This window comes from Natator depressus, chromosome 2, assembly GCF_965152275.1.
Source record: "Natator depressus isolate rNatDep1 chromosome 2, rNatDep2.hap1, whole genome shotgun sequence".
In the NCBI taxonomy this organism is placed as follows: Eukaryota; Metazoa; Chordata; order Testudines; family Cheloniidae; genus Natator; species Natator depressus.
In genome coordinates, this window is record NC_134235.1 from 235,496,838 (window position 1) to 235,512,435 (window position 15,598).

General features: G+C 39.3%; 1 protein-coding gene across 4 annotated transcripts in view; it reads right to left on the bottom strand.

The window, feature by feature from the left end:
- Positions 1–1,562: 1,562 nt before the first annotated feature.
- NRP1 (neuropilin 1) overlaps positions 1,563–15,598 on the bottom strand; it is a 129,856-nt gene continuing 115,820 nt past the window's right edge. For 2 of the 4 annotated variants that reach the window (XM_074946194.1, XM_074946196.1), the window contains exons 13-17: positions 13,127–13,264; positions 8,999–9,273; positions 8,413–8,506; positions 6,467–6,523; positions 1,563–5,233 (exon numbers count right to left, since the gene is read on the bottom strand). In XM_074946194.1, coding sequence (XP_074802295.1) covers positions 4,941–5,233; positions 6,467–6,523; positions 8,413–8,506; positions 8,999–9,273; positions 13,127–13,264 — 857 coding nt within the window. In that variant the 3' untranslated portion in view covers positions 1,563–4,940. The remainder of the gene's footprint in view (positions 5,234–6,466; positions 6,524–8,412; positions 8,507–8,998; positions 9,274–13,126; positions 13,265–15,598) is intronic. The other 2 variants (XM_074946197.1, XM_074946195.1) reach the window with 1 other exon arrangement.

Here is a 15,598-nt window from a genome sequence, read left to right on the forward strand (position 1 = left end):
GCTGTGTTGGAGGAAAAATGTACGGGTACTCTATTCCCATCTCCACCCCAGAATCCCAAAGTCTGCTCAAGCTCCCAGAATCACTGAATCTTGCTGCTACAGTAACGAACACGGACAAAGTTACCAGTGCTGACATTTAGATTGTCACCATTGGGCTTCTCCTATCAATGAATGGCTGCAGCTAACACCTCTATTGTTTCTACCTGTCTATCATTTGGAAGGTTTTCTTTGCACCCAAAAGGATTAGAAATTATTTTTTTAAATGAAAGCCTAAATTCTGCAAAGACTGATTGGGCTATCAAAACGTGTTCCCTGACAATGTATTAGGTCAGTCCAACCCATATGTATGCTGTATGCAAGACTGAAGGGCTAGTGTTAAGGATCCATTAGATTCTAGGCTAATTCATTTCCAGTAAATGAAGGAAAGACAAATTTCTGTCAGCCTGAACTCAGAACTGTTTCTCCACTTCCCTAAAAGTGACCCTAGATGGACTAATTCTGTAGCTATATTCTTCACACCACCTCATCTCTATCTGCAACAGTGAAATAAAATGAATTATGAGGAATCTGGGTTTGCTGATTATTCTGAAACCTGCTTTTTCAAATAGTTCTTGTGAGCAACTCCAGGCCTGGGCAGAAAGCAATACCATGCATGGGCATATCTCCACAGCAGCATCTCACATTTTATACAGCAAGTCACAACATCCATCCTGATCAGTGCTTCCTGATCAATCATTATAATCATCAGCATTGTGAGTAATAATTTCTGTGATGTTTTCCACCTATGGTGGTAAAGTAAATAAAGAAAAATGTATATAAACAATTGAAGACCATGAACTTGTTTATGTATGCAACTTAAAATAAGAATAGGGCTTTTAGAAAGTTTAAAATTGAACAATATTAAAAAGAAACATGGGTAAATATAATGTAAAGGGCATAGCTAATAGAATATGCAACTTGCAATTTATGCAAGGTCCGGGCCCAAACTACTTGACAATATTGCTATTCCTGTAGGCGATTTGTACTCAAAATTTGCACTGAAATCAGTGGAAGTTCAGCACCACAATGATTGCAGGATTGGGCCCTGAGAGCCTGCTCTTGCAACATTTACTCATATAAGTAATCTGCATTTAGATGAATAATCCCCTAGGCCCTGATTCTGCAATCTGAGCTGCGTAAGCAGAACACTGTACCTGGGTAGGCCCGTTGATTTAAAAGGAATTCTGCCTTGGGTGTTTGGATCCACCTGCGCAAATCAGGCTGCAGGACCAAGGCCATAGACCTTAAGTGGTGCATATTCCCTGTGCTGGATTTCTGCAAAGGGGTGAATTTCGCTCTTGTGACTAATGGTGGCAGCCTTGGGGTTCTTATGAGTTCAATTTCAGTTAATGTAGATTGAGTCTAGCAAAATATTGTGTCTCATCATTTTATTCTAAGCAGTGATTTTCTCTTCTAGCAAATGAGACTCTATTACTATATTGTTACAAGATATTAAAAAGACAAGCTATTTTAAAAACAATCCATCTAGGCATAATAAAAGGCATCAGATATGGGATATTTTATGAAAATGTTTAATTCAACTGTTTCTTTGGAATGTAGTAGTCATAGTTTGGAAATTTTAAGTTACAGTTCAGTTCTATGTGGTTTTTATGCTACTCAGTGACTGAGAATACAAATGTCATTTAAAGTTAAGGCTTCACTGTTCATTTGAAACAACAATTTACAAGTGTCATATTGTCATAGAAAATAAAAATTTCTGTAAAAAAAATTTGCACAAAATTTTATGATGGTACAAAACATGAAGGAATAATATACCAGTAAAATGAAATCATTTTACTACAGAAGATTTTTATAGTTTTTCAATAAAGAAAAAAATATGTTATTTTACACTTTAAAATTATGAAACAATCTAAAACAATATAAACTGAACATTTTGTAACACTGCCTTTACAAATTAATAACTTTATAAACATATAATTTTTTAAATATATTTATCAGTGCAAGATACTTTTTCAATGTAAAGTTGCAGTATCATTTTTCCTTTATTGAAGGGCAACTTTCATTCCAACACCTTCAGAGAAATCAAATCATCAGTGCTATATTCTTATTTTGATAATAAGGGCTGGATACCCAAGGGAGATGTATTCTTTTTTGTTTCTTAACAAGTTTTTCCATTCAGATTAGACCAAGACCACGAGTTGATCCAAAATCCATTGAAATTACTGGAAAGACTTTGGATCAGGCCCCCCAAATTTGGATTTCTTTTATAAGGCAATACATGCATGTAGGTTAATGGAATGTACATTTTCTTATCTAAGGAAGAACAGACCCTAATGCAATTAAATTGCACTACTGTGATACAAGTGCAGTGAAAACAATTTTGAAAAACAATCTTCTTTGGGATAATTAACTAGCTGCCTTGATACCAATATGGTTAGATTACTGTATGAGTTGGACATGATGGATAAAAATCCTGGCCGCATTGGAATCAATGGGAGTTTTGCAGTGATTTGAATAAGGGCAGGATTTCATCCTAAGTCTCTACCTTTTGAAGGTTTTCTGTCTTTTTCTTATGTTCCTGAAGGAGTTCATAATATTAGCAACTAATAGTTTTTTTTCTATTTTGTCATATTGTAAAATAGTTAAACTTTCTCATCCCCACTGCCCTGTTACAAGGATACACGTGGATTTTCTGTAAGACTTTCTGGTCTATCATTAGGACTGGTTGAATAATATACCTGGAACCATTTATCTGATGAATATTGATTACATTTATCACTTAAATTATTCAGGGCTAGATTGAGAGCGTACTTAGTCCTAGCCCTGCATAGAGATACTGCATAGCTGTCCTATGGAAGCAGCTCAGGGAAAGAACTATGCATCCTAAAAATCACAATTATTTCCCTGGTTCCACTTTGCTCCAAGGAGGAAGCAAATCACTGCAGTGCTTTACTGAGACTCACTTCCCCCAAAAACCTTTGTGTTGAAATAAATCCACTGGTTGGTATATTAGGGGCATGTGGTATCAAAGTTCTGCCCACTTCCATCCGTCTTGCCCCACTCCCCACACACTTGCTTGTGCAAGAGGCTGATTTCACACTTTCATCTGCAATGGTGATCAGCCAGGCCATGAATGGGCTGTGGGGATAGTTCTCACAGACCCTTACTCCCCTACCTGGATACCAAAGGGCAGTGACAATCTTGCCCTCAGTAACTCATTTCTTCTTACCTTGTTGGACCAGCTGCATAAGTGGCTGAGTATTATTTGCTGAACAATTTATTTGACAAATTTGTCACATCAATCATCAAACACATTATTTGTGAATATTTGTTTACATTATTCAACCAGCTGTATCTATCCAAAAAGCTGAGGGTACAAAGAAGCAATACACCCTATAAAGAGTGCTGCTTACTCACTTGTAGCCAATAGCCAAAAGGCCTGGACACCATTTGATATAACCTGGCCTAAATGTTCATGTTCTATGTACAGTGTGGGATCTTATTCTGTCCGCAGTACCCATGAGAAACCCTGATTAGCATGAATACATACACACTTCAAGGGGAGAATAGAACCAGGGGAGGGGAATGTTTCTTGTTTTGGAGGCAATCTTTCAATAAGGAAATTCTTAATCATTTTCACATCTGTAACTATCTATTAATAGGCATCTTGGATTGGGTAAAATACATGTTTCATGACTAAGGAAAAAAGATACTGTCACTTTATGCTGTTAACAAGAAACCCAAAGTTCGACTTTGGAGGGTTACGAATTTTCCCTTATTTTTTTTAACACAAAGTCTAGTAAAATCCTTTGCCATTACCAGCAAGTTAAAGCTGCAGTTTTCATTTCTTTACAATGGCATATGCTTATGCAATCTACTCAGAGAGAAAGAGAGAGAGAGAAAGAGAGAGTTTACATTTGAAAATACATTCTATATGAAAGAACAATAAAAGGGAATATTGCAGCTTTATACAAAAGGGTCAAGAGACATGAAATTGAAATACAGAAAGCAGAACAATCAAGCTAATTTGTCAAATATGATTAGCCCTTGCCTTTCCGAGGCTACTTTCTTACACTAAAATATACTTTCTTTTTAGTCAATGAGCCACCAGAATATGATTAAAGACAAGGGCTTTAACGGGAGGGAAACAGAGCTGTAGTTAATGTTAACACAATGAGAAGCAGTACAAACAAAAAGGCACTTGAGAGGACATACACTAGTCAGTGCCAAGGACTTTTTGTTTAGATTCTGGGCAGTACACTCGGTTGCCAGTTGTGTCTGATGATGGCACATATTCTTGTATGGAATTCACAAGCACGAAGTTTAGTACAACACTGAAAAACATCAATAAAATTTGACCGTATTGCTTCGTAAACAGAGCTGACACACTATATCAGTACTGATGCTACAGTACTTTTCAAAAACACCCTAATCCTTTTTTGCCTACGCACAACACGAGCAATTATACACAAAATACAGGTGCAGGAGTCCACTAAATTGCCATTACTCCAATATTTTCTGGGCACTGAGCTACAGACAGCATGTCCATCAAAAGGACCCCACTGAATACACTTTGTGACAGCATCTCGGATTTTGCACAATAAAAATAAAACTATCCATAAAAGAAAAACAAGAGAGAAGGAGAAAAAGAAAGACAAAATGAACTATAAGTCAATCATACTTGGTCTCAACACCAGCATTAGATTATTCCAAATAAAACCAACAGGAAAAGCAGACTGTACATGATTCAGATTGTTAACACAGATTGTTGTCCATGTTTATCAGTTACACTCATTGAAGCTCCTGAGAAAAGCTTGGCTCAGCGTTATCAACGCACTTTTCAGCCTATACAGTAAAAGAAGATCGACAGTTCCCCAGCACAATCACGATATGTCCTTCCATTCCAATTCTCTTGAAACTTCTTTAGTTGCTTTTTACTTTCATGCTTCCGAATAAGAATTCTGTGTGTTTAGTTTATCTTTTTTCAATTTTACACCATCCACAAGTTCAAAATTGTAATTCTCCAGTGCAGATAAGTTCCTGTCTGACATTCCATTGTGCCAACAGGCACAGTACAGGACAACTCCACAGATGGCTCCTAAAAGCACCCCAAGTGCACTCATGGCTATAATAGTAATAAGAATGGGGTCTAGGGTCTTCAGCACATTGCCTTGCTTCCTGGCGACATTATCATTGTAGTGATCTTCATTCTCACGATTCTGAGGAGTAAACCCTGAAATGGAATAAATAATTGCAGCATTCACAGGACTGAGTATAAGAATGAGTATATGCAACTCAGGCTAAGAATGCACTGGTTTCTTTGGGAATGGAGGTGAGGTTTGGAGGAAGAATGTCTAGATTTTGACAAAAATCGATGCATGGTTTGAAAACCCAATTTCTTTAGGGCAATAATTTATAGGTAAAAACTACAGTATGGCCCAGATACTAGTTCAAGTTCGACTCTTATCTCTGAGTTTGCTGTGGCTCATTTAGGGTATTATTCTTCTGCCTCAGAATTTGAGCGAGGCAGTGGGAGTCACTGGTATCAGGTGTCAAGAAGGTAGTGTTCACCTGAGGCCCTTTGCCAGTATTCTGTCATTTTATTAAATGTGACTACTTTGGCTTCCAGAGATCAGAATCAGGCCCTGAGACACGTACAGGGAAAAAAGCACTTTACAGATGAACTTGTTCTACCTCCTTATGTAAAATATTCAGTTGATGGCACAATGACTTCTCCCATCTCTATCTGGATTTATTACAGAGATATGATGAGGCTACAAAACCTGCTAACTTTACAGTAAAAACTGAAAGCGTTCTCTGGGTTAATCTTGCTTCCATTCAGTCAATAGTAACATTTCTCTTGAATTCAGTGGAAGCAGGATTAGCCTCTTTGACTGCAAACTATGAACATATTGGGGCTATTTTTTTATCAGGTTAATGTGACAATTATGATATCTTTAATGAATATGCTGAGTGATCGATATATTTAAAACTATCATTATTACTGCTGGAGAAAACTGCACTGCTTTGGTCGATTGGTCATAAAGTTACATTTTCAGTGCACTGAGAGAAATTATTAGCCAGGAGAGTTTTGAGCGTAATTACCTGGGTATGGCATGAATATACATTATACTATTTCCTTCAGCACTGGAGATCACTTGCAGACAAAAAAATTCTAACCAGGTTTGCTTTATATGGTGAGCTTTAGAATGAGTAGCTTTATGCTACTGTTCTTTACAATCTGATGGACTTTTATTATTTATACCTACTTAAAACCTCTTTAAATATATTAGATATATTTTATATTTTGCAAAATATAAATGGCATCTACAGATAAATCATAAATATTCAATACTGTATATCATTATATAATTTTATTTAGTAAATGGGATGATAATAAATACTCAAATTCACATGAAAATGCGCCTTTTAATTTATTCTATTTTAACAACAAGACCATTTTTACCTGTTTGATTAATTTCTGGGTCGTCTTCGTCTATTTCATTCTCCACATCAGTTGATTCTAATGAAGCAAAGAGAAATGACATTGATTATTAGGGTTACAAACACTGATTGACTATCATGCTGGCAATAATGGTATTGCAGATTTTTCTGTGTCAGAGCATCATTATGCCAGCTTGACAGAGCTGTTCATTACGTTGGAGCTTTGAAAATTAACAGAGAAAAAAGAAAGGTTTAAAAACTCCCCTCCGCCCAATCTTGGCACAGTTTTAGAGTTATCAGCAGGGGTTTTCCATGTCTGGAAAAGAGAAATCAGTATGAGAAATTAGCATCTCATTCATTCTGTTTACAATTTTGGTGTCCAATCCTGTAACCCTTAATCAGAGAAGTAGTAATAACAAGAGTAGTACCACTGACTGCAATGGGACTACTTGTGTAAGTAAGGGTTGCAGGATCAGGCTCTTGATTTGAACTCAGAGGTCCAAATCCCTTGACCAGCATCCAGCCTGAGTAACTCAACTGGGGGGAGGGGGCGTAACTAGGGAATTATCCTCCCCAACACAGCCAACTGTGTGGGACAGGAGATGCTCTATAGGTTGGCTTATGGTCTTAATGTCCCGCTTAACATGGGGGAGGTTGCTGGAGGAACTGGATTATCCTAAACAACCAGTGTATGACAGCATGCAGGGTGCCCCACACAGCTGGATTCCACACTATGTAGGGAGTGGGTAGTTTCTTCAAATCCTGCCCCATCCTCCTGCAGAGAAGCCACAGTGGATTTACTGCATGTATGTGCAACATGCTGGCTGAGTTTTGTCCCCTGCTAGTGGACAAAGAGGATAAGAGTTTACTGTAGGTGATGGTGTTAGCCAAATGACAGAAACTGGGGCTGAAGGTCTTGGATTCTATTCCCCATCCCCTACGGTAGAATCATTACATAAGACACTTAAAGACAACAGGGTGGCAGCAGGACTTTACTCTTGGTGTACAGCTGGGATTGCTGCCAGAGTAACTGCAGTATGCTCTACCCATAGAGTTATTATGGAGTAACTAGAGACTGATCAGGAATTAAAGGTCTGAACTGCCCAGATGGTCTCAGATATAAATATCCATCTTTCCCACTGAGAGGCTGAATGTACCATGTTCTTACAACACTCAATGTTCCACACATCTAGAAGGTGGTAGTTAGGGGAATCAGGTCACAACCAATGCTGAATTACAGATTTAGCGGATGAAAGGAACATGGCAGATGTGATCTATCTGGCTTTTCATAAAGCATGTGATACAGTGCTTTGTAAAATCCTATCATAAATATTAATTCATATTGGCAGAGATAAGAACATTTAGTGTGTGTTTTGAAAACTGACTAAAATACTGTAAATAAATGGTAATGATAAATGCATTAAGCTTTGGGGAAGGTGATTAGTGGGGCTGGGCTGGGATCACTGTGAGGATCAGTCTGATACAATATAGCCACTAATGATCTAGTAGAGGGAGTAAGTAGCATGTTCACGAAATTCACTGATTAACTAAATTGGTTGGAATTCTGAAAATCAATTAGAACAAAAAAAGATATGAAGGGACTTAAAAAGATTAGCAACATGATGATCTAAAAGGTGTTTTAATTTCTGTCTTCTGTAATTAGATGTTTGCCTCATCTTGGAATGCTATCCGCAGTTAGGGGTTGGTATTTCAGAATTATTTCATCCAAGATGGTGGCATGCACCATTTTGGCCCTGATCCTGCAGTCCTTGACTTTATTGGGAGTTTTGCCTGAGTAAAGACTGAAGCAGTAGGCCACATCATGACCTTGTTCAGAGTGCAAAACTCTCACTATAATCAATAAATCAATCCATTGCATGATATAGCCCTTAGCAAAACAACAACTATCAGAGCAGGATGAATAGTGTTCTGGATGAGACTTTTGTGGTTTCTTCCAGTCATACTTACTTTGGCAATCCTCTTGTGCTATGTGGTTGTCAATATTAATGTCATCTACAGCAATTCCTCCATGTCCTTTTCCAATTTCTCCCTCGACAACCACCTGGCAAAATTAGATAATTTCACATTGGCTTTAGTGTTAATGCCCAATAACTTTGTTCAGGAATTCTCAAACAGTTCTTTAAAAAAGCATCCAGCTTAAGTTCACATGATGTCACATGTACATGTACTTTGCTTGGTTTTGGTCAATATTTGTTGCATACCAATATTGCATTATGTAATTTCACACCTTTTCTAAAGACTTTTAAATTGAAAACAATAGATGTAGTAAGGTTGAAACTTTATCAAGGTGACAAATGGTTGGTAAAGCAGTTCAGGTAGCCTTCTGCAACAAACTGCTTGTATTCCTGTCATCTAGAATCCCATGAAATATGCCACTGCTGTTATTGTCATGGCAATAACATCCCACATGCAGCTACAATAGTGTCTACAAAAATTGTTCCTTGACATTTTCTACCATCTCATATGAAATATAGCCGGCACAATCTCTCAGACCTTGACTCTGTTGCCCCAGAACAAATCCAACCAATCTTACCTGATAATGTTTCACAGACTTGTGAAGAAGGACACGTCCTTCTTTCCAGCAGTTCCCCTGATGTCCACTCAGTGTCCACAGAACCTGATCATATTCATCTGGCTTCTGGTATCTCAGTTTGATCTTCAAGGTGCCAACATGGGGCCCAGACATATGATACCAGAAAGTCATGCAGTGTGCAGAGTTCTGAGAGTAAATCACAGGGCTTAGCAGCCGTGCAACCTTGCCTTTCTGGTTTTCATCAGCTTGTGAGTAAATGAAATTGCCATCTCCTGCTGTCACAATAATAGTGTGTTAGAAACAGTGACCAAGTTTCATTTTTTGTTAGTCTAACAGACCAAAATATTCCAAATCACTCTATCCTCTTCCAGATTTATCTGTCAAGAGTCACACTGTTAAGGTAGGTGGAGTATTTACCTGGGGAATTTTTAAAAATGATACATTAGCAATAACTTCTTTTGGTTGTAAATCACAGCTAATGACTTTCTGTAATTCACCATGATCATGTATAAGTCTGATAGTGAACTGAACTGTAGCATCATGGTTGATGTTCACTGCTAAGGCATGCAGAGGTCATTCACAATTGCCCAGGAAAGGAGACTAAAACATGCTCATTACATGAGCCAGCAATGCCCCTCTGCCATGTACATTGGTCAAACTGAACAGTCTCTACGTAAAAGAATAAATGGACACAAATCAGATGTCAAGAATTATAACATTCATAAACCAGTCGGAGAACACTTCAATCTCTCTGGTCACTCGATTACAGACCTAAAAGTCGCAATATTACAACAAAAAGACTTCAAAAACAGACTCCAACGAGAAACTGCTGAATTGGAATTAATTTGCAAACTGGATACAATTAACTTAGGCTTGAATAGAGACTGGGAATGGATGGGTCATTACACAAAGTAAAACTATTTCCCCATGTTTATTCCCCCCCCCCCACCCCCACTGTTCCTCAGACGTTCTTGTCAACTACTGGAAATGGCCCACCTTGATTATCACTGCAAAAGCTTCCCCCCCCCCCCGCTCTCCTGCTGGTATTAGCTCATCTTAAGTGATCACTCTCCTTACAGTGTGTATGATAACACCCATTTTTCATGTTCTCTGTGTATATAAATCTCCCCACTGTTTTTTCCACTGAATGCATCCGATGAAGTGAGCTGTAGCTCACGAAAGCTTATGCTCAAATAAATTGGTTAGCCTCTAAGGTGCCACAAGTTCTCCTTTTCTTTTTGCGAAGACTAACACGGCTGCTACTCTGAAACCAGTTATAAGACAAGACCTTATGCTAGTGTAAATCAGAAAATCTCTATGGAAGTCAGTGCAGCTATGTCCATTTACACCAACCAAGGATCTGGTCCATAATCCTTAAAACTCTACAATAGATTTCTACAAACATCTCAGATGGCAGGACATAAGACTCATCCCGAGATCAGGTAACAATGCATTGTGATTGCAGATGTATTTCTGCATATGAAGCGATGCAAATGGCATTTTACTCTCATTAGAACTAAGTAATTTTGAATGTAGGCGGGAGAAAAGGAAAAATAAAGGTATATAACACCTGAATTCTAAATTAGGTAATATCTGTCCACGCACACATCCAGTGTTTAAACAAAAGAAAAGAAAAAAAGCAAGGGTTGTATGTAACATAAGGCTATGGAAGAACAAGGCTATATTTTCAGGATTGGTGTTTATTTCTGTACAGTATAGTGATATTAATACCCTAAAGCAGTGATACTCAAAGTGATGGTCCGCGGACCAGTGCTGGTCCGCGAGCCATCAGCTGCCGGTCTGTGCGCACATTGGAAAAAAAAATTGCCGGTCCCCCACATCAGATAGCTTGAGTAGCACTGCCCTAAAGTACCTTTAGAACAACGTTCATTTGAGTGTTTTGTTGAGGTGTTGTAATGTGTTCCAAACTGGGCCAATGGGGGCTGACCAGCCATGCCACTCTGGGAAGTATGCGAGGGAGGAGACAGTAAAAGCTGAAGGAAGAAAGAAGAGAGGAGTGGGAGCCAGGAGCTAAAGGCAGTAGAGGCGAGAGAACTGGCCTCTCTAATGTGAAATGGGGGTGTTTCTGCTTTATTAGACTAATCATTGTTCAGTCAGATACCCAGTCCAAAGGGGATGCAGGATAGATCAAGGTTTGGAAGAGCTCTGCACAGGAGCCAGGATTAAAATTATGGGATTCTTTCCGTTTTACTGCAATAAAGTTCTGTTCAGCTTCTCAGGCAAAGGTTTCTGTGCCTGAATGTTCCTCCCAGCCCTCCATTCTGTTCAGACTGCAACATATACATGTGCAAGTGTGCCTACAGGGTGGTGATAGGGAAATCCGAGGGGCGGGGGGAGAAGGGAAATGACTGAAGAGTTAGGCTGACTGACTAGGTTGGGAAGAAGTCAGTCCAAATATAACCATGTGGAGGCCTCATACCACATGTGTATGCTGAAGTCATGTGAGGCAGGCCTTGCGGTCTTAAAGCAATTGCTTCAGGGAGGGCGCTGTTGAAGTAAACATGACTTCAGGGGAATTACTCCAGATTTATACATGTGCAAATGAGAGCAGAATGTGACTCAAAATGGTTAATAATTTCTCTTCCATAATATATAAAGAACTCTGGGAGAACAATTGCCTAACTTTAGTGACTTCAGATACTGGTCAGCTTGTCGATCACTGCAGTTCTGTGCAGCCAAACTGCTTGCTAGTAATCTGCCTACATACCCATTTTGTAGCTGCTGCTGAGTGGGTGGCAAGTAAGGCAGGGGGAGACCACCTTTGAGTCAGAGAGGAAATTTAGGAAATTTTTGTGTGTTGCAGTAGGAGGGAGGAAAAGGGGCTTTAAGATACTGCTTTGGAAACTTCTCAAAGCTAGATACTGGAAATAAAAAGGTCCCTGTAATAGCAGAGCTTGGAATGACAACAAAATCTCATTTAAGAAATACCATTTCTTCAGCTCTTGACTGAAGACAAGTTCAGCCTCTATAATCTTTGGTAGCAAAGTGCAGATATTTCTCATTTCCAGAATATTATTGCAGTGCTGGGTCAGGAACTCTGTCTTCGTTGTCTTAATTAGAGCTTTACTTATGCATGCCTTTTAGATTTTGTCAGTCTCTGGCTAACGTAGCTTTTAACCTCCTTTCAATGTCAGATCTTATTGAACCATTTAACTTTACTTTGCATCAATTTTTCCACCATTACAGCCTTCATTTCAGCTAACTGCGTTTAGTTAATTTGATGCCATTTATTTGTACAGTGCCATTTATAGTCAAAGTATTTTAAGTTTTTTTTCTAAAACTACTGTACTTGTCTCAAGATTCAATTGAAAGTGTCTCAGAATTTAAGGAGTCCAATTTTATCTAATTTCCTTGTCATTCTCATTAGGCAAAGGGGCTGCAGAAGCGGAAAGGGGAAATTCATCTCTAGCACATTTAATTAGACTACACATATGAAAAAGAGAACACTAAAACTAAAGATGTGCAGGTCATGAAATGCCCTCCTGTCTCTGGTACTGATCTGTGTATCTATGATCCTGCTGTGCCGAAGCCCGAGTTGGGAGGCACTTCTGGGAAAGGGGTTCCTCAGGATCAGCCAATCAGTTCCTTGAGATATTATTTCTGGAAGAACCATGTATGAAGAGGGGATACCATCTGAGGTGGGTTGGTGTTTGAAGAAGCCTTGGAAGTTACAATTCTATCTTACATATTGCTCCTTTGGTGGATGTATACCCATCATTATTAACAAGAATGCATAAGGATCCATTTATTATTATATTGGTTGTTAAATAGCAGTAACAGGGTGAGTGACTGGATGGAAGGGTACTGCTGTAGACATTTGAAGTCTTAGTGCCCCGTAGGGGAGTTATCAACCAGGGGAATTGGGACTGATGATTATCTTCATTTCCTGACAAAAAGACATACTGGTCTTGGGCGGCAGTAGCAGACTCAGGAGACCATGAGACCACGACTGTAAGTCATGGGCGGGGTTAACTAGGGCATCATCTTCCTGAAAAGACATATTTTAGAATGTAGATACAGCAAAGTCTCACGCTCTGGAAGATGCTCTGGCACTACACAAATGCCACTTTCCCCTAAAAGGTGACTCCATCATGAACTCATGCTTACCTGTATGATCTTGAATAGGCCCAGTTTTGCTAGTCAGCACTGACCACTTTAAATCCACTTGGCTGTCGTGTTCCCAGTGGCACAAAGTCTTGTGAGATCCCCAACCAAATCCACAGTTGAAACCATATGCTGGCAACTCTGCAGGAACAGAGGAAGGTGGGGCAAAAAAAAAGGATACAATTTATCAATATAACTTAAGATTTTTTATTTAAACAACAACAACAAACTACCTTGATTAGTCTATGGAAATAACCATTTCTACTTGAAATTCTGAGAAGCCCTTACAGATCAGGATTGCTAGGCAATAGCTAAAATAGCCAATTATTTCCAATAACTTATGTAGCTATTTTCTCCTGGTTTTATGGGCCAGACTGTGGCAAGGAACCTCGCTCATTTACAAGAGCCAGCCACAATGTGGCTAGGGAGCAAAGCCACTGCTCCATGCGGTAGTGGTACTCACCTCAGCAAAAGGACTGGGATGAGTGAACAGCAAGCAGATTTGGCTCTGTGAAGCGTGGAGGATCAGGTGGTGGACCTCCTGCTTCAGAATTCCACCTGGGAATTCAGCTGCAGCATGGCTCTTCCATACATTCCAAGACAGAGCTTTTTAGGCTACGTCTACATTAGAAGTTAGGGGTGTGATTCCTCTGCTCTCCTCATTGAACTGGCATGAGTATAAATAGCAGTGGTAGTGGCAGTGGTAGTGGCAGCAGAGGCATGGCTGAGCCATCGTGAGTACAAACCTGCTGTGCTCAGCATGGATCAGCTGTGCCTTCACTGCCACTACTGTGGCGGCTACACTGCAATTTGTACTCATGCTAGCTCAATGTATACACCAGCAGGGGAATCACATCCCTAGCTCATAGTGTAGTAATAGCCTTAGATACTGGTAAGCCCTATGTATAGTAATGCCAATGGCTTTACATTAAAATGCAAGAACAATTTCTTTCCATAGCATATACATGATAACTGACAATTCTCTGCTCACCCACATTTCCACTCACAACAATATATGTAATATAAATGTACTTGAGGGTCACAAGGAAAAAATTGTGCCAAAGCCACAAAATGAGAGTCCCTTAATTAGTGATGGGTGAACCACATGGAGATTTGGTTTGGATAATTCATCAAAAATTCAGAGGATTATCTATGTCTCTGAGGAGGGCTACAAAACTGGTCTGAAAACCTCATAAGAAAAGGTTTTTAGGATTTCTGGTCCCAGGCAGAACCAGGAAGTGCAGAGAGGCTTGGGAAAGGAAGAATAAAATAAAGCTAGTCAAATATTTTTGAATATATAAATGTTTGAGTCCACTCTGATTTTATGTGACCTGATTAACTCATCTGCTCTTTGAAACATTATCAGATAACTTTTGTTGTAATACTTGTGGCTCAAAGAAGATGCTGTTCCAATTGTCATAATTTTTTTCTAATTGTTCATACCATAAGATTTTGATCTGTGTAATAGCTCACAATAAAATTTGGTTATGAAAAACAACAACAAAAAGTCAGACACACTAATGAAAGGATTTGGGACAAACATGGCTCCAATAATAATGCAAACAAATCTGTAGGAAAGGCCTGCTGGCAATTACAGTACATAGGGTTAGTAACAAACAGTTTCAGCATCTTTCAGACAAGTTGGCCCACAAGATGGCAGCACTGAAATGGACAAATCAAAAATGAAAAGAGACAAATGTGGCCCATTGCCCACAAGTTCCGTGTAAAACAAGAGAAGTCTGGTATTATGGGGTTTATTATGGTCAGGATGAGATCATATCTTGTTTTCAGCTTCTCTTCAACTCTGCCTAAAGGTTTAATACAGAGCAGTTTTCAATGGAACTTGGAATTTGAACGGATAGATTTTACAAAAGATAGGATAGAATTCTTTGCATTTCTGGTTTCCAAAAACTGTTTCAAAATCTGTTACACTTTGTCCCCTTTGGAAGAGGGGCTCATCTGAAGCAATGAAAATTCACAGTGGAGCAACCCCCCACTCACAACAAAGTGACTGCTCAAAGGGCCAAATCCTGAAGTCGTTATTCAGTTGTCCATCAGTCCTTATTCAGGAAAAACTTCCATTAATTTCAATGAGAGTTTTGTGTGGGTAAGAACTAAGAACAGAGGGCCTCATGCACCCGTCAATATCAGCTCAGGGACATGAGCTGCGCTCCTTTTCATTCTTATCTCTAACTCACAAGGAAAGCCAATGCAAATGCAATGTAGTACCTGCAGTATTACAGAGTTTCGCCTGCTTATTGTGAACCACCCTGTAGGGGAGGTACAGAAGGCAATTTCTGTTGGGGGAACCCTTGGAACCATAGCTCCTGAAGGATCCAAGAAGTAATAATGGAGCTGGGTTGTAGAAGAGAGGCAAGGGGCAACTGGGTGGATTCCCTATTCCAGGGGATCCCCCAGGCTCTTTTTGGACAGAGGGGATCCAAAGCTTGAAGGAGCAGAATTCCCAGCTTCTCC